The sequence below is a fragment of the Prionailurus bengalensis genome, chromosome X (assembly GCF_016509475.1).
Source record: "Prionailurus bengalensis isolate Pbe53 chromosome X, Fcat_Pben_1.1_paternal_pri, whole genome shotgun sequence".
Classification (NCBI taxonomy): Eukaryota; Metazoa; Chordata; class Mammalia; order Carnivora; family Felidae; genus Prionailurus; species Prionailurus bengalensis.
Genome location: NC_057361.1, coordinates 58862984 through 58888010, shown reverse-complemented (window position 1 = coordinate 58888010; position 25027 = coordinate 58862984). Strand labels below are relative to the sequence as shown.

At 48.1% G+C, this 25027-nt stretch overlaps 1 protein-coding gene across 1 annotated transcript; it reads right to left on the bottom strand.

The window, feature by feature from the left end:
* Positions 1-147: 147 nt before the first annotated feature.
* Positions 148-24865, bottom strand: GCNA (germ cell nuclear acidic peptidase). Its single transcript, XM_043570681.1, has 12 exons — positions 24640-24865; positions 19460-19514; positions 14877-15020; positions 14001-14047; positions 13561-13597; positions 12180-12262; positions 8756-9100; positions 7465-7555; positions 4215-4359; positions 2857-2995; positions 1677-1881; positions 148-1364 (listed from the first exon to the last, which is right to left on the bottom strand). Exons 2-12 carry the CDS (start codon positions 19510-19512, stop codon positions 1118-1120), a joined length of 1536 nt encoding a protein of 511 aa, XP_043426616.1. The 5' UTR covers positions 19513-19514; positions 24640-24865; the 3' UTR covers positions 148-1117.
* Positions 24866-25027: the final 162 nt, after the last annotated feature.

Genomic DNA, 25027 nt, shown 5'->3' with positions numbered 1-25027 from the left:
GTCACAAAAGTCATAGAGAAAAACCAGAATGGAGAGTGCTCTTCCAGACACACTGTGGAGAGCTTCATATGTCCAGGGTCTTGGACAAAAGACCTGACAGTTTGTTCTGTGCTGTCAGGCTGTCAATGAATAGACTCGGTTAACAAGTGAATTGCAGAAAACAGTTTATTTATTTTTCTAATCTTATGAACAGCTACACTGGCTTACATGGCTTTATTCAACATCAAGAACAACTCAATTCATGAGACATGTCTGTCTCTTATTTCTAAGTAGGTATAACAGGTTCCACCTGCCAGCAGCCCGGGTTTTGGAGGGCCACCTTTGAATCTGGTTCACTTCCCAGCGCCATTCTCCTTTTCTCAACCTGCCACTCTTGAACAAGCATTTCTCTTATTGCATTTTGTTCTACATCTTAAAACTATGTTTCTCTTACTGTATGTGTTCTACGTCTTAATCTTAAAACTATGGTCTTAACACTATGGGTTTCTCTTAGTGTATCTTATTCTACATCTCAATCTTTCTTAAAATATTTTTTAATGTATTTATTTTTGAGAAAGAGACAGAGCACGCAAGCAGGTGAGGGATAGAGAGAGAGGGAGACACAGAATCTGAAGCAGGCTCCAGGCTTTGAGCTGTCAGCACAGAGCCTGACACGGGGCTCAAACTCACAAACCATGAGATCATGACCTGAGCCGAAGTCGGATGCTCAACCGACTGAGTCACCCAGGCACCCCTCTACATCTTAATCTTAAAACTATGGTCTTAACACTATGGGTTTTTCTTACTATATCTTGTTCTACGTCTTAACACTATGGGTTTCTCTTATTGTATCTTGTTCTATGTCTTAATCTTAAAACTATGTGCTTCTCTTACTGTATTTTGTTCTATGTCTTAAAACTATGGAGTCTAAGTAACACCCAAGGTGGACCCAAAGGGCTTCTGAGTACTGTCAAAGGCACAGAATGGTTACCAACAGAATCCTTAGTTAAGAACAATCACTACAGTATGACGCTATAAAAACGCACTTAAATCCTAGTATTCATTGCAGAAACAAATGTTTTCTAAAACTTCTTAGCAGTGGAGGACTCAGCTCGCATGAGTATAGTCTCAGATAACCTTAAAGATTTCGCTTGTGCTTAAGGGCATAATCCTTGCTGAGCTGTCTCATCACATCGCCATGGCTTAGCCCTTCCGCTGACTGCTTAACCAATCTATAATTCTCCTGCACATACTTGGCAAATGGTCTCACATGGGGCGCAATGGGGGTCCCATCCTTACGAGTTAGCGGCAGCATGACCAGAGTCCCCTTGCACTTGGCACAGATAAAGCGGTCGGTGTTCAATGATTTGGTGTAGCGGCCGACTCTAAGGAGGAAAAGAGACATCATGCAGTGAGGGAATCAGTCACTGTACCTCAGCATCTTCTCCGACCTGCTGGCGCTGGCCCAAAGCAAGACTTTTTGCCTGGCTTCTCAGAGAGTGGGGCACCAAGCAGCAGCAGCAGTCTGAGGTCAGCTCAAAGTAGAAGAGAATGAAGGAGGAAGACACAGAAAGGAGTAGAGATGTTTCACTCGTCCAGCCAGCTGGCCACATACTTACCAACAAAATCACAGAGAGCCAGCTGGAAGTCATAGCAGAAATAGAACAGAGGAAAGTCTCAGAGGCAAAGGGTCTCACCTGGCTTTGCACTGAGTGCATTCATAATGAATCTTGTAGTTAATCTTGTAGTTATGGCAACGGGTGACCAGGGGCAGCTCTGGGTGCACCAGGTTCGATTTTTTGGCATAAAACTTCCATGAGTCGCCATGAGAATCACGAACACCATCAATCAGCCAGGAGGCCGCGTGGCAGATTTCATGGATCAAAGTATCCCGAAGGCGGTCTTGGAAGAGAGGGAGGCAAAGGAAACATGAGCACTTAAACCCATTCCCTCCGGCCTGCTACCCACTAGACTTCTCAACCCCACCACATGCAAAGCCATCTGCTACAAGTTTACATGGGCAGTCATGAGTGTTAGCTTCCCAGGATTCTGAAAGGGACATCTGTCCCCTATGTAACCGGTTTTGTTGATGTCAGAGACAACAATCCTTTCAGGACAGCTCCAGCATGCTCTTCTTTTTGGGGGATGCTGCTGCTACAAATACACCCAGTCAAGACCTGGGTTACGTTAAGTGGACGGGGTGGGGAGCAGTGGCTATGGCCTTGGGATTTGGTCAGGAGAAGCTCCACGGAAAAAGGGGGATTCTGAGCTGGGCCCCTAACAACTGACTGGCTTTGCAAATTTGAAAGGCCATTCTAGGTGTGGTGAGAAATGTAAACAAAGGACAAGGCCAGGAAGCTGTGTGGTGCATTCTGAGAGGCAGTGTGAAGAAAGTTTCGCTGAAGCACAGGACACGCTAGAGGCGGCATGCTTAGAGATAAGCCTGGCTGAGCAGAGTGGGGGGCAGGCTGCGACAGCCTGAAAAGCCAGGTGTTTTGTGGAAAAGCGACATGGTGGTATGTAGGAGACTGAGTGGAGCAGGGAGAAGGGTGAGGTGACAAGGCCTTACACCTGGGTGGGGGCAAAGGAATGATGACAGGAGGGTCATTATGAAAATCTGGTTGATTGGTTAGCTATGGGGGACCCTGAACCTCAGTTAGCAGGGAGCCAGCTGCAGTGAGAAAGTTACCCTAATGGAAAGATGGCCAAGTTGGATTCTCAGGAATGAGGAGACATCGTTAGGAATGTCTTCTGAGCAAGACATTCGTAGTAGGCCTATCTACCCAGGAATGGCAGGAGAAGCTGTGACAAAGGCTGCCAGAAAACACCAGGACTTAAGAGTAACTTCATGGGCCTGTGTCAGAAGGCTGCCATCACCTGCGGAGTCGCAGACTTTCAGAGAAATCTGGATCTTCGCATAACGCTCCTTCTTCGGGTACCGTGTCTCGCCAGTGGTGCACAAGCCAGCAGTTCTCAGCATCTTCTTATTCCAGCCGATATCGATTTTCTCTGGCAGCTGAGAACAAAAAGCAAAGCAGGCAAGTCAGAGAGCAGCTTCGAGCAGACCAAAGGATCTTGCCTCAGGAGTTTTGCAAGCCTAAACGTTCTGGGGAGAATCAAAGCCAGGCTGAAGCCCAGTTGAGAACAACTGACAGGCAATCAGGACCTAAGGGAGACTGCTGAGTGTGTGCAAAAGCAAGATGTGCGCTGCCCGGCATGGGGACAAGCGTCAGGGAGAGAAGTGCAAACCCACCGAGTAGGAATGGAACCCTGTGGGTACTAAAAGTGGTGAGGTGAGATTGTACATGCACCTTGGTCTACTCCTCGGTCCTGTGAGGTAACACCCCAGTCATCAGGAGTGATTTACCCAAAGGCTGGGGAGCCTTAGAAAGATCTGAAAACCCTACTGGCAGGAAATTTCATCAGCAGCAATAATAAGAGTCTGAAAAACCTAATGACCACTGAGTCTCTCTGCCTCCAGGTTCTCTCCAATCCAGTATAGGCCCCACACTACAGACAGGTTAGTTTCCCTCAGTAGACGCTTTGTGTCCTATCCTGTCCCTGTGAGGTGGTGCCTGCTGATTTCAATTTCAGCGCCCCCCTCCAATCTGATTCCAAAGGCCCTCCGTTATCTAGTGCTACGCTACCAAAAACAAGTGATGGCCGATGTGTATCACTTACTAGGTCATAGGCCCTGTTCTAGGTACTCCAGGTGTATTACCTTCCCTAGGCCCAACCATAATTCTATGAAATAGCAGGTACTATTATCACTCCCATTTTGCAGATGAGAAAACCAAGAAAACCGAGGCAAGGGAGGGGGGAGGTAACTTGCCCAAGGTCACACAGCTCTTCCCCATTATTCCTCAGCATAAACCCTCTCTTCCAGATAGTCAAGCCTCAATACATGCCTCACACATGCCCTCTTCCCCCATCACTGCCACTCTCTCCACATCCTTCAGTCTCCCCCCACTCCACAGCCAATCTTATTTCCTCACTACTGAGGCACTCAGTGATTTTTCTGCCTCTGCTGAGGTCCTGTGCTGGTAACAAGTCTGTACCATATATTATTACCCACAAACATTGTTTCTTTCACGTGTGCATGTATCATCTCCCCATCTAAACTGACACCTCTCAAGGGCAGGAAATATACAGCTAGCATATCAGCACACCTCACAGCACCCAAGAGCACTGGGCATATGACAGGTGCTCATTAAGTATCTATTCACCGACTGTACCTTTTTGTCAAAGACAGATCTGTTAAACAGACTGTACATTTCCTGAACCAGGCTGTCCTTATTTTTCTTGAACTTCCTTCCAGAATACTGCTTTGCCTTTTCCACGTCATGCAAGAAACATCCAGGTATTTCACAAATGGAATGCCTGCAAAGGTAAATTCAACTAAGTTTTGTATAGCTAAAGAAGTAAATAGCAGAAATGCATACGTACAGGTCATATCCGGAGAGACTCAGAAAACCTGCCGGTCCCTCTTCCTTCTAACTACCTTATAGGAGAGCATTTCCAAAAGTTCCATTTGTAGACTTTTCCTACTCACTGCTTGCATCCTCAGAGATGTGAAGTCCGTGGTTACAACCTCCACTGGAGTGATCTCACACCTGTATCTGCAGTCTTGATCTCTCTCCTGGGATCCAGTTCTGAATTTACAATCGCCTGATGCAAATTTCCACCTGATTAACAGGAGTATGTCCCCCCGCTCAATGTGTTTAACTATCTGACTTCTGTTATAGCAGGCTGAAGACCTCAGAGACATTTTAAAATTCATTTCCTCCCCTGCCCCATATATTCAACAGGCACAAAGACTGCTATCTCCTTCACATCATCTCTTCTATCCAGCCTTTCTTTCCACCCCACGGTCACGAGCCTAGTTCAAGTTCCCCTCTTCCCCTTAATGCCTTGCCACTACAGCATTCCTCTGTGCTCCTAACCTCCAGGCTCTTTTCCTTCTAGTCCAACCACACACACACACTTCAGTTTCATTTTTTCTAGGCCGTGTTCCAATTATGTCCCTCCCTGGCTTTTCACTGACTGTTGGGCCTAGCATTCAAGGCCCAGGTCAATCCGGTCCCAACATCTGTGTTCCAGCTACCATTTCTACTCTGGCCAAAGTAGGCAAGTTAAACATTCTCTGCACAGGAACTGTGATTTCCCACAGTTCGTTCATGCCTTGGCACAGCATATGTGCCCATGACCGCTAGAACGAGTACATCTCTACCTCTCCTGAGAACAACCATGAGTGTAGTGCTTTACCATTTGTGGAGAACTTCTTTTTTGCATGACCTTATTTGATCCTCACCACCACCCCCCAAAGAAGCTATTGCTCTTCTTCCTATCTCCACTTGACGGATGAGGAAACTGAAGGTCAGAGGTTAGGTGACCTGCCCAAAGTTCCCCATCTTCTGGCCCAAATCTCATGGTTTTCCCATTAGACCACTATTGCTGCCCCATCTTTCGAGGCCTAATTCAAATGCACAAAGAATAGTGCTAATCACATAAAGGACTCACAGTTGTAACAGCTATTTAAACTAAAGTGTTTTTCTCTTGGCCAACAATAATCCACAAGACCAAAGAGATGAGCCCACAGAGCTGGACACATAAAACCAGAGCAGACACAGGTAAAGTGAGCTTCTAACTCAACAGAACTCCTGAGACTGAGATTTTGTAGCACACTCATTAACCCCTATGTCACAGTGGGGTGGCTGGGGCACAGAGAGGAAAGAAATACCAAATGAGGCAAAGACAGCTAAAAGTAAGCGTCTTCACCCCAAAGCCTGCCCCTGGTGACTAACACTTCTGCCTCCAATGACTTAGCTCTGAAAGCAAATCTGCACCCGGAAAGGTAGCAGATGAAAACCTAAACCACCTGCAGGCCTCGGCAGAGAACGTGACCCCCATGTGCATCAGCGCTCACATCAAGCAGGCCCTGTGGCTTAGCATACCTTTCCCCACAATGCCTATGCCACTTTGCTGCAGGTGGAACAATCTCCACATCAGAGCAACCAACGAGACCCCAAATGGGTACATCAGACACTATGACCAGCTACACAGGAACAAACGCTAAGCACAACAGGAAGCCTCCTGACTGAAACAGGAAGCACCAAGGCAACAGTGAGGACTCCAAACAGACCAGCCTCCTTTGGATGATGCAGAGGACATGACACAAAGGGGCAGCTTACATGCCTTCTTCTGTCACGTCACACCACAGCAAAGTAACTTGGGAGCCACCCAACACACGTGGCCCTACAGGCAAAGCAGCTGAAATATATATCAAAAGAAACTCTGCTGAAAGGGGATCCACCTAAGAGAGAACACGCCAAACTCCATTTGCTACCTCACCGGGCAGGAAATGCAGAAACAAGGAAGGCCTCTGTTCAGGGCCAAGGTGCTCTGTTGCCCCAGTGCCCAACACACCGTTCCTCTTCCCATAAGATGCATTTATTGGCAGGGTAACTGGGTGGCTCAGTCGGGTAAGCGTCCAACTTCAGCTCAGGTCATGATCTCACGGTTCGTGAGTTCGAGCCCTGCATCGTGCTCTGTGCTGACAGCTCAGAGCCTGGAGCCTGCTTCAGATTCTGTGTCTCCCTCTCTCTCTACCCCTCCCCCACTTGTGCTTGCTCTCTTGAGATAAATAAGTAAATTTTAGAAAAAGAATTTTTTAAAGATGCATTTATTGGCCCAAAATACAGTTAAAACAAAATAAACACACAGGCTTCAGACATATCCTTGGTCTTGTTAAGAGAAGTCAGATATAAGTATATATTACTCCTGAATGCAAGTAAGAATGAAGAAAATTAGGCTTACGACATCCTGTTTTTAAGGGAAAAGGTAAGAAGTTGGGGGAATCTGAATGAAAAAAACCTGTTAGCTTTTTGCTTCAAGTATTAATATGTTCTTGGTCCAAATGACCTGTTGTTTTCAGGCTCAATTACCTATAACTTCATAAAAAGAAAAGAACTACAAGCAGTTTCACCCTAATGTTGACGCCTTAAAAATTTGCAAGAATAAAAACAGTAGTGGGAGCAACTGGGCACATCCCAAGCCCTAGAAAAACCTGGAAGACAACTGCCCTCCAACACCAATGGATTGGAACATGTCAGTTCTGCCTTCTCACCATCTCCACTGCGTTTGCTTTGGTTTAGTGTAAACTGGTGGCCACGAAGCAGTATTTAGCCTGAAAAAAGGCTCTGGTTTGGCCACACATCATTTTTTGATCGGAGTTTAAGGACCAAGGAAACCTCAAGAGGCCAGAGGTGATGTGGGGGCAAAAGGGAGGTGTGGAACAGTGGGCTGCTACTCCCTTTCCTCCTCCCCCCTCTTATGCTCTTCCAATTCAGGGATGGACACACTGTCCCCCCCCCCCCACCAGACTCTTTCATCCCCTTGAAGACCCTCTCTCATGCCCAGTGGACTGCTTAACACATGACAATTATACAATCAATTCCCGTTCAGTCCGATATGGACAGTACGTACCCAGTGTGGCTTTTGTCACATTTTGCTGCATGGGACTTCCTCTTAGAAGCAAACCTCTTTGAAGGCCCACGTGTTTTTGGTGCTGTAACAGCTGAAAAGAGAATAGCTCATTTGCACCCTGAAAATTGATCCCAGCAAGCAGCTGGCAGAAAGGTAAACCCAGGAGGAGGCCCCACAGCCACACCCAGAGCACCATCTAGAAATGAAAACGGTCTAAAGCCTGTATACTGTCCATTGGCCAGCGTGACAGATTTTTATCTATGGGAATCACAGAGCTTCCAGCAGAGAGTAGGCTGGGTAGGGTTCTGTCATAGGTACCAGGGACTATAATGAGACCACATGAGCACGCCGCTATAGGTCAGATTGTGTGGGCACCTGAGGCACGCGCAGTGTAAGGAATGCTGTCCACACTTGCTCCAAGGGCAAGACTGGATCATAGGCAGCGCCAACACTCGATACGCAAGCCAGATGGAAAGATTTCTAGCACCCATATACTGCTAACTGCTCTAGCCAGAGACTTCCCCATCAGGAGTATCATTTATTTGGTTATTAAAAAAAAAAGTATTAAACATCTATTATATGCAAAATACCAGGCTAGACCCTGGGAGAGACTTCAAAATGAGTTAGGGTCTTCCCTAGAGGTCTTCACAAGAGGCGCACTATCTACTGGGGGAACAGTTTCAGAAACATAAGATAGCTGGGGAGGGTGGGGCGCCTGGGTGGCTCAGGTCATGATCTCACAATTCGTGAGTTCAAGCCCTGTATCGGGTGAACTCATGCCCCGTTTCTGGTGAGCCTTGCTTCTCTCTCTGTCCACCCCAGCTCGCCTGCACCCCCCTTTCTCAAAAAACAACAACAAAAGACAGCTGGGTAAGTGCTCTAGTAGAGATGGGGGTCTGAGAACTTTGGGAATCCAGGAGGGTGGAACATCTCCGACCTACAGTTCCCTACAGGAACTGAACATTGGGCTGGGTCCCAAGAAAAAAGGGATTATATCCTCAGGCCAGAAAGCACAAAGAGAAAGCATGGAGGAAATGGTAAAATACTAAGACGTGGGCATTCCTCCCCCATTTCCAGAAAGATCCTTTTCACCGGGATGGCTGTCTCCCCTGGCCGCTAGGGACCTGCTGAGATGGCTTAAGGTTGGCGATCAGGACAAGCAGACCTCACAAGACAGACATATCCAGGGGAAAGGGCATGGCAGGCATGGCTGGCACACTGCAGGCAGGTGGTGGGGGGGCGGTGCTGGGCTTGTTCAGTGGGACAGGCCTACTTGATTCAACTGGCTTACCGGGCACCACACATATATTTTTGGTTTTGCTCTTCCTTTTCCTTGGTTGCTCCACCACAGGTGCTGGCTCTTCATTTGGAATCTCCACCTCAGTCTCAGCAACACCTGGCGGTGGGCAGAGATTTTCACCACCGCCCAGCTCAGCAACACCAGCAGATGAATTGTGCTGGCAGACATCAAAGGCCTCCATCTCTTTTTCATTTGAGGAGCTTTGGCCCTGACCACACAAATTGTCATCTATGATCACCACGGGGCCCTCGAAATCACTATCATCATCAGAAATAACTATTGGAGGCTCATCGATGGCAGGCTTCTCAATGTTAGAAGACACATATAGAACCTCATCTGAAATTCAAAAGACACAATCATGTAGAAATATACTCCCTCTGTCCCCCTTTCACACTCCACTTTAGATTATTGAGCACAAATTTAACAAACTGGAAGCTGTGACATTATGACTCACAGTTAAGCATGGATTATTTTAGAGGCACCTGGGTGGCTCAGTCGGATAAGGATCCGACTCTTCATTTCGGCTCAGGTCCTGATCTCAGGGTTCATGGATTCAAGTCCCATGTTGGGCTCTGTGCTTAAGGGCCTGCTTGGAACTCCCTCTCCTTCTCTCTACCTCTCCCCGGTTCTCTCTCTCCCCCCAAAATAAATAAACTTAAAGTAAAAAAAATTAAAGAATCCATTATTTTAGATTGTTTTCCCTCTATCCCTTCTTTACTTGACTGAGAGCAGAGACAGATAAAAGAGCAACCCAAGTCTAGTGGCAATTTTCCAAATCACACTATGTAGCACATTGCAGGTGCTCGGTGGTTCCCAAACACAGCTCTGCAGACTTGTGTGCTGTCATTGCTCCACAGAAAAACAAGAGAAATCAGAATAAAGTGGGCTTTTTCCCTACCAAGTTCGAGCTCTAGAATTTAAAGGATTGTCCTTGAGATTACATCCTCCCTGAACTTTTGCTTTCTATACTTTATGCAATTACACTGATACTAGATGGTACTGGAATTTGCTCCCATTTTTAGACAAAATTTAATGTTCTAACTAGTCCATAAATGCAAAGCTCTCAGAGCCACTGATGTAAGTGTGAAGGGTTCAGTCCTAACACCAGCACTGAGAGACCTTGGGAACATTTGGAATGTCCCCGCCCTCCCCGAGGGTCCCTTCATCTGGAAATGAGGCATGGCATGTCTAATACCACATGCTCTCTGGAGTCTGTTCAGAGCCCAACTTCCAGGTTTCTAGGATTCCAGATGTTACACACACACACACACACACACACACACACACACACTATAGCATAGACAAGATGCAAAAATATATTTGTGGTGCAAAAGCTCTTTATCCTACAATTGCAGATTTGGGATCATGTAATTTGAGAGTCTCCTCTATCATTTAATTACCAAAGAATTTCAGATATGCAAGAAAGAGGAAGGAGTGAGTGTTGCTATGGTAAAAAGTCATCCTTCTTAGAAATTTTAAAGAATTCCCAATTGCAGTTGAAAGTAAAAAACAAAGCAACAATAGCAACAACAAAAAAGAGAGTAGGGACACACTGCTCACAATCTATGAAAAAAATGACTGTACACTGACAAAGGTTAGAAGTGATCTTAGAAATATGTGGTCAAGCTCCTTTTTCTGTAAAAGTACCTAAATTCATTATAGTAACGGAAGAAAGGGCACGTGAAGAACAGTAAAGAGACACACAAAGACAGTCCTATCGGGGCCCTCCTCATCATCTCTCCATTACTGGGATGAATGCCCACAGTGAAGGGTCCACCCAACAGAAAGGTCAGAAAAACCTTAGTTCAAAGGTCATCCTTGGGGCGCCTGGGTGGCTCAGTCGGTTGAGTGTCCGACTTCGGCTCAGGTCATGATCTCGCAGTCCGTGGGTTCGAGCCCCGCGTCGGGCTCTGTGCTGACAGCTCGGAGCCTGGAGCCCGTTTCGGATTCTGTGTCTCCCTCTTTCTCTGACCCTCCCCTGTTCATGCTCTCTCTCTCTCTGTCTCAAAGATGAATAAACGTTAAAAAAAAAAAAACAAAGGTCATCCTCAAAAACATAGGGATCTTCTGACTAAACGGGTCAGCAAGTGGCAGCCTGTGGTGACGAATTGGTTTCTGGCTCTGTCACTCATGCCCTACCTCTAAAGCTACTTCCCCTGGGGCTCCTATTGACCCTTGATAGCGGCTTGTCATGTCATAGCCTCTACTCTGCTGCACCTGGACCCCCATCTCACTCAGGCACATCCACTCAGAGCTAGAGAGGAAGGGGAAAAATAAATCAGAGGGGACAGGTAGTAAAATAGGAGTGTAGAGTTCCAAGCCCCCTCTTGTCTCCCTGCTCTGACATCCCAGGTTAGCCAGGGAACTTTGGCCAATGGTAGCTCTTGGGTGATTACCAAAGAAATAGCCAGTAACTTAAGGAGAGGCCTATGTATCATGCCCTATACCTCGAAGTAAGCAAAGACGGATCAAGTACCATACCGTTCCTGATGCTTAAGAAGCTCCTGGCCTTCCTACATTTCACACCCGCTGAACAGGTTCTGAACTGTGAGTGTAGCTCCATGCCTCCCGCAAGGTTAAAAGGGCCTCTGGAGGCGCCTGGGTGGCTCAGTCAGTTAAGTTTCTGACTCTTGGTTTTGGCTCAGGGCATGATCTCACAGTTCGTGAGTTCGAGCCCCGCATCAGGTGCTGTGCTGGCAGCACAAAGCCTGCTTGCGATTCTCTCTCTCTGTCCCTCCCCTGCTCGCAGTCTCTCTCAAAAATAAATAAACACACATTTAAACAATAGTAAATAAATACATAAATAAATAGGCCTCTGAATCCAAAGGGGCAAAGATCTCCTGTGGGAAACAGGCTCCGAGAAAAACAGAAATCTCTAGAAAACAAAGAGAACGGTGAAAGGCAAAGATGAACAGCTACCTGGAGAAAGCAAAGGTTCCTCCCTGAGAAGTCCCTGTAGGCGGACTCAGAACCATCACCCACCTAAGTCTCCATCAGGCCGGAAAGAATGAGCCCACGCCCCTCACTCATCGCTTGCCCTCTCTGCCATTCCCACACACGGAAGAGTTCAGAAAAGAGCAGAAGGTGGAGGAGCGGAGTGGCCTTCACACCTCCCTAGTGTCAGTTCCTGACTTCCTGGCCCCTGATTCCCTGATGCTTGGCAGGCCAAGAACTCTACGGAGGAGGGTGCCCAAGGTCTGAAGCAGAGAGAACAGTTGCTGCTGTGTTTGGAAATCCACCAGGGTGGGGAGCGAGGGGAATTCTGGCCATGGCCACATCCAGCACACACAGGGAAGAAATGGAGGCACTCGCTACTAAGTGATTCAGAATAGAACGGCTGCTGACGCGCATCCTGAAATCACTACACCATGAGGGCTGCGGAGCTCAGCTCCTACTCAGTTACTAGTACACTTGCCTTCACTGCTTATTTCATATGCCTGAGCTCTGACGTTCTCACGGAAGTACTCATCCTCAGAGTCTGAGTCAATCACCACACAGCTGAGTGAGGAGACAGGGAAACACAAAAGAGAAACGTTAAGTGCCCTGGTCTTCTTCCCATGGCCTCTTCCAACTCCTGTATGATGCACAGGATCACTTGGAAACATTTTCTTGCTTTGGTCCCTGTAGTAACTCAGTTGTTCCCCTTCTTTGGAACCTCTTTTCAAAAGGAGGCATCTGTCAAATACTGAGTGAAATGGGCTGGCGGGAGTCAAACATGGCAGAACCCCTGTGCTACCCAGGGTGTGGGTGGTGAGCACCCCTGTGAGGCCCTCGTTCTCGGCTGCCTTTGGTGTTTCATTCAGAAGTCCCAAAAGGTTGAAATTCACCATCTTTCTGTACTTTCTAAACAGTGTATGAGAAGTCTTACACACCTTTAGGGTGAGAAAATTACTCAAAACACCTGTCAGAGGATTTGCCTGCACGTGTCGCAGACATAAATCTGCTAATCCACTTTCACCATGGTCACCAATTTTAAGCTGCCAGGTTGATGGGCCATTGCCATCTCGTTTATTCCCTCCTTGAAAGTCTTTTCTGGATTTCTTGGGGCACCTGGGTGGCTCAGTGAGTTAAGCATCCGACTCCTGATTTCAGCTCAGGTCATGATCCCAGGGTCGTGAGATCAAGCCCTGTGTGGGGCTCCACGCTGGGCATGGAGCCTGCTTAAGATTCTCTCTCTCCCTCTGAGCCTCTCCCCCACTCGAGCTCCCTCGCTGTTAAGGAAATAAATAAAAATATTGGAAAATTATGAAAATTTACAAATTAAAGAATAAAATTTTAAAAATGTAAATAACAGTGACAAAAATATCCTGAACCTCTGATTGTGGTAATGTTTACACTACCATACACGTTATCAAATTTCATCACACTATACACCTAAACGTGTGATTTTTGCTGTATGAAAATCATACTTCAGTAAATCCACTACAGTTCATTCAAGTGGTCAATGTGGAAACCTCTGTTGTCTAAGCATCCTATTTTGGATTTATTCCAGTAATATTCTTCTATCACCTCCTATAGTCTGGCACCTGGGCAACACCCCTTCACTGGGTAAGGGCCTGTGTAGTGGCAACTGAAAGTGAGGGGGCAGATCACATAGACATGCTGAGGGAGAAACTAACCAATTAGATAATGGGCCTGGAATGAAGAATCTAAGATTCAACCGGGTGGTGAGATCAAAGACGCACTGTGACCCTGAACACAGTATTGAGAGGACATGTGAAGTTTATTCTTAAATCTTCTTACCCACAGCATCATTCCTCAAAAAAATGTTAAATTTCACTCCTTTTCCTACTCACCTAATGTTCTGTTTCTGCTGCTTCTTTTTGGTAACAACTAAATCAGAGAAAGAAAGAGGGTGTCAGGAAGCATCTGAAGCATGATAAAAATGGGGTCACCCCATATCTTTAACTCCCTAAAACCAACTCCAGGAGTTAGGGCTTGTTAAAATGGATGGGAGACTCATATCCCCTCATGGGAGATAGAGAGGAAATAAAAGTAAGGACGCCTAAAGAAAAAAGGTCAAGGAAGCAAACTGGAAAAGCAGCACAGAGAACTGTCCCTGCTCCTAACAGCAGGGAAATAATCTTCATTTGACCCATCTGGAGCGAGCCCTGGTGGGGACAAGTCCAGGACCAGCTCACCCCAAACGTCCCAAATCAGTTCAGTCATCTCTACAAAGGCATGTCTAAGTTACACCTGGAAACAGAAATTACTGCTTCAAGTGGACTCTACTTACAGGGCTCCAATTCTTCGTCGCTGTCTGAGTCCACAATAATGATGCAGCTGCAAAAAAGAAAATACACGCGGTTATAAAGGCAGGCTACTCCTCATCATACATAACCGCATGGCCAAAACCTCAAATGGAGAGAACCACAAATCAGAGCTTCTAGTTCCTGAGAGGCAAAAAGGTTTTAAGGGCTTATGAAATCAGGATCACACCGGGGGGAGGGGGGGGGGTGAAGAAAAATGAGAAGCAACAGGCTGCTTAGCCTTTAACCGCAGAATCAAAGATAGGGGAAGAATGTTAGCTGAGCACCATTAGCTGCCTGCGAGAAGCCCATTTTCTGCCAAGTGATTTCTATTTAAAGATGTGAAAAAAATAAATAAAAAAATAAGGATACAAAAGTGAATTCTGAGAAAGGGGGCCATGGATGAAAGGACTCGAGGATGAAGAGATTACAAATAAACATCAGAAGGAAAAAAGAGCAAGGAGGACATCTTTTGGGGCTTTAGTGCTTGAAGAGGGCCTACTTATTGGGATTGCTATCTAGATAAGTGGACAAGGCTGATGGCCACCTTTTTTTTTAATATATGAAATTTATTGTCAAATTGGTTTCCATACAACACCCAGTGCTCAACCCAAAAGATGCCCTCTTCAATACCCATCACCCACCCTCCCCTCCCTCCCACCCCCCATCAACCCTCAGTTTGTTCTCAGTTTTTTTAAGAGTCTCTTATGCTTTGGCTCTCGGGGAGCAAACAAAGGGTGATTTCAAGGATGCAACTGCTCTCTGCAGGGAACCATGATGTTGGGGCCTCTCGCTTCTCTACCCCCCAATAATGTGCCAGAGGCCCCAACACTCATCCCACCTACCCACACCTCTCCTCTCACCCCTCCCGTGGCAGGCTGCCTGGCACATTACAGCTGCACAGTAATGCCTGAGTCGACGCCAAAGCATGTTCTGGCTTGAGATCCTTCAGTTCTCCCGACAGCAGCTGACCGGACATCCCTCCATGACATTCATCCGCAATCCACCTGCAATAAAACATCACTTTGGTGCTGGAGCCGGGCTACATTCTAGGACCTGATCACAGGTAATCTTATTAGTTGTTGTGACACAGAGAAAACCAAAAGGGTCATAATAGTCATAAGGGTTTCCACAGAAAAAGTTAAGCTTAACCACTTCTTTTTTTTTTTTAATTCTTTTAAATATATTGTCACATTGGCTAACACACAATGTGTAATGTGTGCCCTTGGTTTGGGGGGTAGATTCCTGTGGTTCATCGCTTCCATACAACACCCAGTGCTCGTCCCCACAAGTGCCCTCCTCAGTGCCTATCACCCGTTTTCCCTTCTCCCCCATCCCCCCATCAACCCTCAGTTTGTTCTTTGCATTTAAGAGTCTCTTATGGTTTGTCTCCCTCACTCTCTGTAACTATTTTTTTTCCCAAGCTTAACCACCACTTCTTGAGGGCTTTTGTTTTAGCCTTGAGGTTGACTGTTGGGACTGATTACATAAGTTTTTCAGTCTTCCAAGACACATGCTGGCTCAATACCCTTGGTTCAATTTCCTATTCATTTATCAATCACTAGGCCTCAAAAAAATTTTTTTTATATTAGTAAAGAAAACTCTTGCTGAGTAAAAGGTTTCCCAGGTATGGGCCAAAACGTGACCTTGTTTCTCTTGAAACCTATTATCGACAAACAGCACTACATATAAACTCAAACGTGATTCGTGCTTCAACTCTGTTCTTACATACTTTTGTGTTACACACAACACACAATCAGGGGTCAGACAAAAGAAAGAAGGGATCGAAAACATGCCACAAGTTACATGACAGAGAACCCCACTCTAATCCCTGAAGACAAATCATCGAATTCCACGGGGGATGGTAACTGACAGGAAAAGCAGTCTGAAGAAAGTGCTAAGAAGAAAACAGGTGGTCAAAAAGGAGACAAATTTTGTTAGATACCTTTTCCAAGTATAATCTGCCACCAGGAGTACAAGTTCCTAGACAGTGTTTCAAAGCAGAATAGATGCACCTTGGAAAAGCCAGTTGGCTTAACCAGAACCCTGTCATGAAAGGGCTAAGAAATCACATTAGAAGCTTTGAAGATGCATTAAACAAAAACCTTCAAAAACTTCAAAGGATCCAGGGCACCTGGGTGGCTCAGTTGGTTAAGCATCTGACCTCAGCTCAGATCTCAGTTTGTGAGTTTGAGCACCGCTTTGGGCTCCACACTGACAGTGCAGAGCCTGCTTAGGATTCTCTCTCTCTCTGCTCCTCCCTGCTCCCTCTCTCTCTCAAAATAAACTTCAAAAAAAAATTTAATAAAATATGGTATTTCTCCCCGTCTATCTTGTTGTAGTATTTTAAAAAAATTTTTTTTAATGTCTACTTATTTTTTGAGAGAGAGACAGACAGACAGAATCCGAAGCAGACTGCAGGCTCTAAGTTGTCAGAGCCCAACGCGGGGCTTGAACTCATGAACTGTGAGATCATGACCTGAGCCAAAGTCAGCCGCGTAACCAATGGAGCCACCCAGGCGCCCCTGTTGTTGTAGTATTAACAAAGAATCCTGGGCTAAAAAGCAACAGTCAGTGGCCATCAGAGATTACGAATTGGGCTCTGAGTGATCAATGAAAACCAGTCCCTCACCCCTTGTATTATGGATTTCTGTAGCACTTCTGCCTTCAAACTGCCAGAACCTCCTCCACTCTATTAATGACCTTCTCTCATAAGTCACTGGGAAAATAGAAGCAATCAGACAGGAATTGCCTTGTCCTCCCACCAATGAGTCTATCGTCTTATCTGTAATTACACCCGATTCTCTATTGTTAACGATGAACTCAATGTTCCTACCACTATTACTATCTCTGGCCAAACCCTCCCTTGTACTTTGGATGCATCCCAATTTCAAAACTGTAGAAAAAACTCTCAGAATTGATAAACTACCACATACCCTATGTTCATTCCAATCTCTCCAACTCTACTATTACCACCCCACTCTGAGCCACCATCACTTCTTACCCAGACTTCTGTAAATAAAGCTCTTGGGCCTCAGCTGTCAAACAACCCCTTGCCTCATAGGGCTACTGCGAAAATTCAACAAGATAATGTCTGCCCTCCTGCAGGATCATGAACTTGTCCCCCATCACAGCATTTATCACGCTATACTGGAATTGCCTGTTTACATGTTTCTATCTCCCATTCCAGAGAGTAAACCATGCAAGGATTTGGACACATACCTGTTACACACTGTTCAGTATAGTCAGGACTCAACTATTTTGCTGAATAAAAGAATGAATGAATCTCAAAAAGTGGTTGCAAGGATCCCTTTCACTGTTGTACATCCCCCCACCCACACCCCTATGGAACCTCGTTTTTAAAAGACTTTGCCTAGGAGATCTCACGAAGAAATAATCTTCTCTATTTAAAAAACTATGTATACACACCCATTTATGTGAACCTTATGTTGAAGGTTATGCAAGGTACAGAGTCAGCCCAAAGTAGGAGCAAACACACAAAAAACTAACAATGTTGTCTGCATTAAAGAAAATACAGTGCCCAGATAGTGAAATGTAATAGTCTTGACACACAGCGAGGGTGGGTGGAGAGACTGGTCAGTCATTGTCCAGCCTCAAAAGCAATCTCCAACCAGAAGTCCAGGATCCAGCCTTCACATCTGTAGGTTCAAGAACTCAGGTCTGTCAATTCTTCATCAAAAGCTAGAGCAATGACCCTGTTAACTGAATTTGCAAGGGGCTGACTAATAAACCAGACTGCCTGTTTATTTCTCAGGAGAACTAATGCCAACCATCTGCCCTTGGGCACTATTTGGGTCAAGTGACTGAGGGTCCTAGAAAGAGCTAGAATTTTACCTGGTGTATTCTTGATAACACACATCTTTAATTGAATGCTTCTACAAGGATCTTTGTGTATTTAATTCCTTTTATAAATTGCATCTTCCTAAAGTTGATTCCCCAAAGTCAAATTAATCAAAAGTACAACCAATTTTATAGTTTTATAATCCTTTCCAAAGGTTTAGATCAGCACATAGTTCAGCAACATTACGGTAACAGGATTAAATATTTCTCATTTGCTACTTAATAGGAAAGTAACATTGAATTCACAGTTCTTTTCATTACTTCTTAAGATGTGTATTTTCCAATGTGTATTTGCTGCATTGTTTTCTAATCCCCCCTTCCATTTTAATGACAATCACGTTATAATGCTTACCAGATACTTTTGTGAGTGATAAAGAACACTGAAACAGGAGTGAGGAAGAGGAACACTTTGTCCCAGATTCCTCCAAGAGTCCCACTCCCCAGGAACAAACAATGTGTCTTATTTATTCTTCTGGAAAGTTCTTAAACATAAACACCAGCACAAGGCAAGTGCACACATCTTTTAAAATAAATATTATTCTATATGGATTGTTCTATGGCTTACAGTTTTTCACATTATGTATCTTAGAAATCTCTCCATTAGGAGTACATGTAGTTCTTTTGCACATTTTTTGGAGGAACCATAATTTATTCAACTACACCCTTAGGTCATTTAAACTCTTTCCAATTTGTGTTAATACAGATAGTGCTGCGATGAACATCCTTGTACTTCTCTGTATGCTAAGATTAAGTCATACATCCTTCTTCCACAGAACTCAACAAAGACCAAACCAGCCTGTGTATGTCTGTGTACAATTAAATAAACATGAGTTACAGGGAGAAGGGACATGGGAGAAGGGGAAAAGGAGTCAAGAAACAGTAAGAGTGAACTACACAAAAAGAATGTAGGATATAACCACGTTTATGCACTTAAGTATATGGGTGTGTGTATGTGTACAATTTTATTTAATATGTTAAATTAGTTAATATATAATTTAATATATTAAATAAGATAAAATTGTACTAACGTGGAAAGAAAATGTCCTAATAGTGGAATTACTAGGTCAAAGAACATGGGCAGTTAAAAGTTGCACCAATTTATATTCTCACAATGGCTATATGAAATTGCCCGTTCACCGACAAATTTGCCAACTCCAGTTATTATCACTTTTTTTAAATCTCTGCCAATCTGGTATATGAAAAATGGTATCTCATTAAAATTTTCATTTCTTTAAATATAAGCAATATAATGAAAAGTGGAATAAATTTTAACAGCTATGTTCAAATGTTTATTTGAAAATCATTAGAATGAAGAACTTTCTAGGAATTATGCATATTCAACAATGCACTGTGTTGTTTCATGGAGGAGTATGCTCCTAGCCACTAATAGAGGTGTTATATAGAGGATTCATACATCGAGTAAGAGGCTGGACTCATATGATTCGAAGGCCCCTTTTCACAATTCTCCTTTTATGACTAACCAAAGTATACACCCTGCAGAATCTAAATGAAAGAAACATATACTTTTTGAGAAAATCATTTTGCCAACACAGCAGGACTAAAAAGAAAATTTTTCCAGTCTCACCAATCATCTTCTTCAATCTTAGATTGGCCAGGTACTTCTTCCGACATGTCCATGTCTACAGTCAAGACAAAAACATACTTTTTAAAGAAAACGAAAACCCAGAACAAACATTTCTACATTCTGCATTTATCTTTGAGCAGCTTATTCACCCTACTTTAAAGCCAAAACTTTGCTCTGTGAAATGAGATGTATTTAAATTTGTTGCAGACTTTTCCTGGATGGAGAAAACTAGAGACAAGGTATACCACCCCACCCCCCATCAGAGAAGAACCCTGTCCCACCAAAGTTCTTTTGCACATCACTCAGAAAGCCCAAGGCACATGCCAGCCTCTGATGTTAAGTTACCTCAACCCCCACATTATAAAGGACAATCATTCATTCATTAGCCCCAGGATACATTTTCTCCCTCATGCACTAACTCCTATTCAGTCCCTGGCCCAGTGAGATCTTCCCTCAAAGGGATTCCCACTCCCCACATCCCAACTGGCCGGCCACTCTCCCCATACCTGCACTCTCCCTATTCCTGCCTCATGCCCCAAGAAGAACCTATCAGGCTTCAACCCCTCCACCCTCTTCCATCCCTCCCCCTCTCTACTCCTATTCCCAGCCAGTGGTACACAGACCAGGCCATCACACCCCACACAAACCTCTATCCAACCTCTACCCTCCCTACCCCCTTACTGTACCCCACCTTCTACTGGTCTTAAACGGATCAGGTCACCCTCACCCTCAAATGCTCTACACCTTCCCCCAATGCCCTTATCCCCCTATTCTCGCTTTCTGCCTCAGCCTGTCTTGCACCAATATGGCCCCCAAAACCTCCCAAAACCTCCACTCACCACTACCTCCACCTCCTACTCCCCCCTTCTCATCCCCAGGTAGTCTAGGCTCCTCCCCCCTCCCACCCCCAGCCAGCCTCACACCCATCAGAGTTCGGTATCTCCACTCCCGTCTTCCATCCCCACTCCCCCTCTCAACCCCAAGAGGTCTTACACCAACAGGCCCAGACCCCTCCCGCAACACTTCCGCCCCCCCCCCCACCAGTCTTACACCAATCAGATCCGGACACCTCCACTAGCCCCCACCCCCACATTCCGCCCAACCTCAAGTCTTACACCAACAAGCCCAGACTCCTCCAACACTTCCACCTCCCCGCCAGTCTTACACCAATCAGATCAACATCTCCACGAGCCCCCCACCCGCCTCCACCCCCCCACCCCCAGCTCTTACACCAAGCCCAGACCCCTCCCCCAACACTTCTGCCCCCAGCCGGTCTTGCACCAATCAGACCTTGACACCTCCACCCGTTCCCCCCACTCCGCCACGCCTTACCCGCTCTGAATCCCAGGAGGTCTTGCAGCATCAAGCCCATACCCCTCCCCACTCCGCGCCAATCTTGCACCAATGAGGCATGGACGCCTCCACTCACCCGCCCAGCCCCCTCAACCCCAAGAGGTCTTGCAACCCGCCAAGACCACTCCCCACTCCCGCCAATCTTGCACCAATCAGGCATCAAGGCCTCCACTCACCCACTCACCCCCCCCCCCCCGCCCTCAATCCCAGGAGGTCTTGCAACAGGCCCAGACTCCTCCCCCCTCCCGCCAATCTTGCACCAATCAGGCATCAAGGCCTCCACTCACCCACTCACCCCCCCCCTCAATCCCAGGAGGTCTTGCAACAGGCCCAGACTCCTCCCCCCTCCCGCCAATCTTGCACCAATCAGGCATCAAGGCCTCCACTCACCCACTCACCCCCCCCCCTCAATCCCAGGAGGTCTTGCAACAGGCCCAGACTCCTCCCCTCTCCCGCCAATCTTGCACCAATCAGGCATCAAGACCTCCACTCACCCACTCACCCCCCCCACACACTCAATCCCAGGAGGTCTTGCAACAGGCCCAGACTCCTTCCCCCTCCCGCCAATCTTGCAGCAATGAGGCATCAAGTCCGCCACTCACCCACTCAACCCCAAGAGGTTTTACAACCCGCCAAGACCCCTCCCCGCTCCCGCCAATCTTGTACCAATCAGGCATCAAGGCCTCCACTCACCCACTCACCCCCCCCCCACTCAATCCCAGGAGGTCTTGCAACAGGCCCAGACTCCTCCCCCCTCCCGCCAATCTTGCAGCAATGAGGCATCAAGGCCTCCACTCACCCACTCACCCCCCCCAATCCCAGGAGGTCTTGCAACAGGCCCAGACTCCTCCCCCCTCCCACCAATCTTGCACCAAACAGGCATCAAGGCCTCCACTCACCCACTCACTCCCCCCCTCAATCCCAGGAGGTCTTGCAGCAACAGGCCGAGACGCCTCCCCCCTCCTACCAATCTTGCAGCAATGAGGCATCAATGCCTCCATTCACCCACTCACCGCCCCTCAACCCCAAGAGGTCTTGCAACCCGCCAAGACCTCTCCCCGCTCCCGCCAATCTTGCACCAATCAGGCATCAAGGCCTCCACTCACCCACTCACCCCCCCCAACCCCAAGAGGTCTTGCAACCCGTCAAGACCCCTCCCCGCTCCCGCCAATCTTGCACCAATCAGGCATCAAGGCCTCCACTCACCCACTCACCGCCCCCCCCAATCCCAGGAGGTCTTGCAACAGGCCCAGACTCCTCCCCCCTCCCGCCAATCTTGCAGCAATGAGGCCTCAATGCCTCCACTCACTTGCCCAGCCTGCCCCCTCAGCAACAGGAGGTCTTGCAGCAACAGGCCCAGACTCCTCCCCCTCCCGCCAATCTTGCAGCAATGAGGCCTCAATGCCTCCACTCACCCCCCCAATCCCAGGAGGTCTTGCAGCATCAAGCCCATACCCCTCCCCACTCCGCGCCAATCTTGCACCAATGAGGCATGGACGCCTCCACTCACCCGCCCAGCCCCCTCAACCCCAAGAGGTCTTGCAACCCACCAAGACCACTCCCCGCTCCTGCCAATCTTGCACCAATCAGGCATCAAGGCCTCCACTCACCCACTCACCGCCCTCCCCAATCCCAGGAGGTCTTGCAACAGGCCCAGACTCCTCCCCCCTCCCGCCAATCTTGCAGCAATGAGGCCTCAATGCCTCCACTCACCCCCCCCAATCCCAGGAGGTCTTGCAGCATCAAGCCCATACCCCTCCCCACTCCTCGCCAATCTTGCACCAATGAGGCATGGACGCCTCCACTCACCCGCCCAGCCCCCTCAACCCCAAGAGGTCTTGCAACCCGCCAAGACCACTCCCCGCTCCCGCCAATCTTGCACCAATCAGGCATCAAGGCCTCCACTCACCCACTCACCCCCCCCCACTCGTCCCAGGAGGTCTTGCAGCATCAAGCCCATACCCCTCCCCCCTCCTCGCCAATCTTGCACCAATGAGGCATGGACGCCTCCACTCACCCGCCCAGCCCCCTCAACCCCAAGGTCTTGCAGCAACCTGCCAAAACCCCTCCCCCCTCCCGCCAATCTTGCAGCAATGAGGCATCAATGCCTCCATTCACCCGCCCAGCCTCCCCCCTCAGCCCCAGGAGGTTTTGCAGCAACAGGCCCAGACTCTGCCACCACACCCCCGCCCCGCCAATCTTGCACCAAACAGGCATCAAGGCCTCCACTCACCCACTCACCCCCCCCAATCCCAGGAGGTCTTACAACAGGCCCAGACTCCTCCCCCCTCCCGCCAATCTTGCAGCAATGAGGCCTCAATGCCTCCACTCACCCCCCCAATCCCAGGAGGTCTTACAGCATCAAGCCCATACCCCTCCCCACTCCTCACCAATCTTGCACCAATGAGGCATGGACGCCTCCACTCACCCGCCTAGCCCCCTCAACCCCAAGAGGTTTTCCAACCCGCCAAGACCCCTCCCCGCTCCCGCCAATCTTGCACCAATCAGGCATCAAGGCCTCCACTCACCCACTCACCCCCCCCCCTCAATCCCAGGAGGTCTTGCAACAGGCCCAGACTCCTCCCCCCTCCCGCCAATTTTGCACCAATCAGGCATCAAGGCCTCCACTCACCCACTCACCCCCCCCTCAACCCCAAGAGGTCTTGCAACCCGCCAAGACCTCTCCCTGCTCCGCCAATCTTGCACCAATCAGGCATCAGGGCCTCCACTCACCCACTCACCCCCCCAATCCCAGGAGGTCTTGCAGCATCAAGCCCATACCCCTCCCCCCTCCTCGCCAATCTTGCACCAATGAGGCATGGACGCCTCCACTCACCCGCCCAGCCCCCTCAACCCCAAGGTCTTGCAGCAACCTGCCAAGACCCCTCCCCCTTCCCGCCAATCTTGCAGCAATGAGGCATCAATGCCTCCATTCACCCGCCCAGCCTCCCCCCTCAGCCTCAGGAGGTTTTGCAGCAACAGGCCCAGACTCTGCCACCCCCCCCCCCGCCAATCTTGCACCAATTAGGCATCAAGGCCTCCACTCATCCGCCCTCCCCCCAGCCCCAGGTCTTGCAGCAAAAAGCCCGGACCCCTCCCCGCTACTGCCAGTCTTGCACCAACCAGTCCTCGACACCTTACTCCCAGGTCTTACAGGCTCAGACCCCTTCCCCTTCCACACCCAGCCAGGCTTGCACCATTCAAGCCTCAAAACCTCCACTCACCCGCGCCTCCAGCCCCTCCTGTCCCCAGGTCTTACACCAACTGGGCCTCAAAATCTCCCTTACACCCCACTCGCCGCGGCTAGCAGATCAGGCATTGACCCTCCCCACACACACACTCCTACCCACCCTCCATTTGCCCCCATTTCTACCCCCTGCTCTGACCTCAGTCTGCCTTCCCTGATCAGGCATCGAATCCCCCGATGCCCTAGCCAGCACGCCACCTTCCCCACCACCACACCCCAGTCTCACCCAGCCAACCATTCTCAGGCCTAGGCGCTCCTCCGCAACAATTGTTCCCCTGTACCATCGCAGGCCATCTCCCCCAAGCCACTTCTCCCTCGGGCCCCCACTGGGATCCCTCAGGCCCCCCGTTCCTCATCTTCGCTTTAGCACAGTATAACAAGGCTTAAAATCACTTCTTCCAAAAGCCTTTTTTAAAAGTGGAAACAGACAACATATTTTGCCCTAATCTCAGTCCCAAGGTTCATGGACAGTGTCCAGGGCATATGGCGGTCCTGGTTTTAATTAAGCTCTCCTCAGCTGGGATGAGCTTCTAGATCGTTCCCGCTTCAGTACCCACCTCAGCCCCACCAAGCCACCTACCTGATACAGCCGCCTCTGGTGAAGCTGACTGTTGCTCACCTCCAACTAGTAGTGGATGGCGTGGGAACTCCGGAGCAACTGAGAAGCCAGGCGCAAGACTTTTTATAGGCTCAGGCACGCTCCGCAGGAAGTGGGAAACTGACGTGTTGAGCTCCTCCCTGTACCCACCTATCACAGAGCGGTCACGCGGCAAATTTGAACTTCGTGGCTATGAACTCAAATTTGGCGCCCAGAGGCAGTGCTTCCGGAGTCAGGTCTATCACTTCCACGGGTGCCACTTGTTTTGTCGTGAAAGTGCCATTTCGTGCAGAGTTCAGGTCCCGGAGCCCGTTTCTGTAGTTTGCCGATCCCTAAAATGAGCTTTTTGGGTGACCCGGGAGAACTGGGC

Bases quoted from the DNA above. Each gene is read 5' to 3' on its own strand.
- GCNA (XM_043570681.1), bottom strand. From the start codon at position 19,512: ATGGACATGTCGGAAGAAGTACCTGGCCAATCTAAGATTGAAGAAGAT. The intron at 14,048-14,876 runs GTGAGAGGAGAG...TCTTTTTTGCAG, and splicing joins GGCAGCCTGCCACGGGAGGG to CTGCATCATTATTGTGGACT. The intron at 1,882-2,856 runs GTGATGGCAGCC...CTCTCTTCCAAG, and splicing joins GAAAGTCTGCGACTCCGCAG to ACCGCCTTCGGGATACTTTG.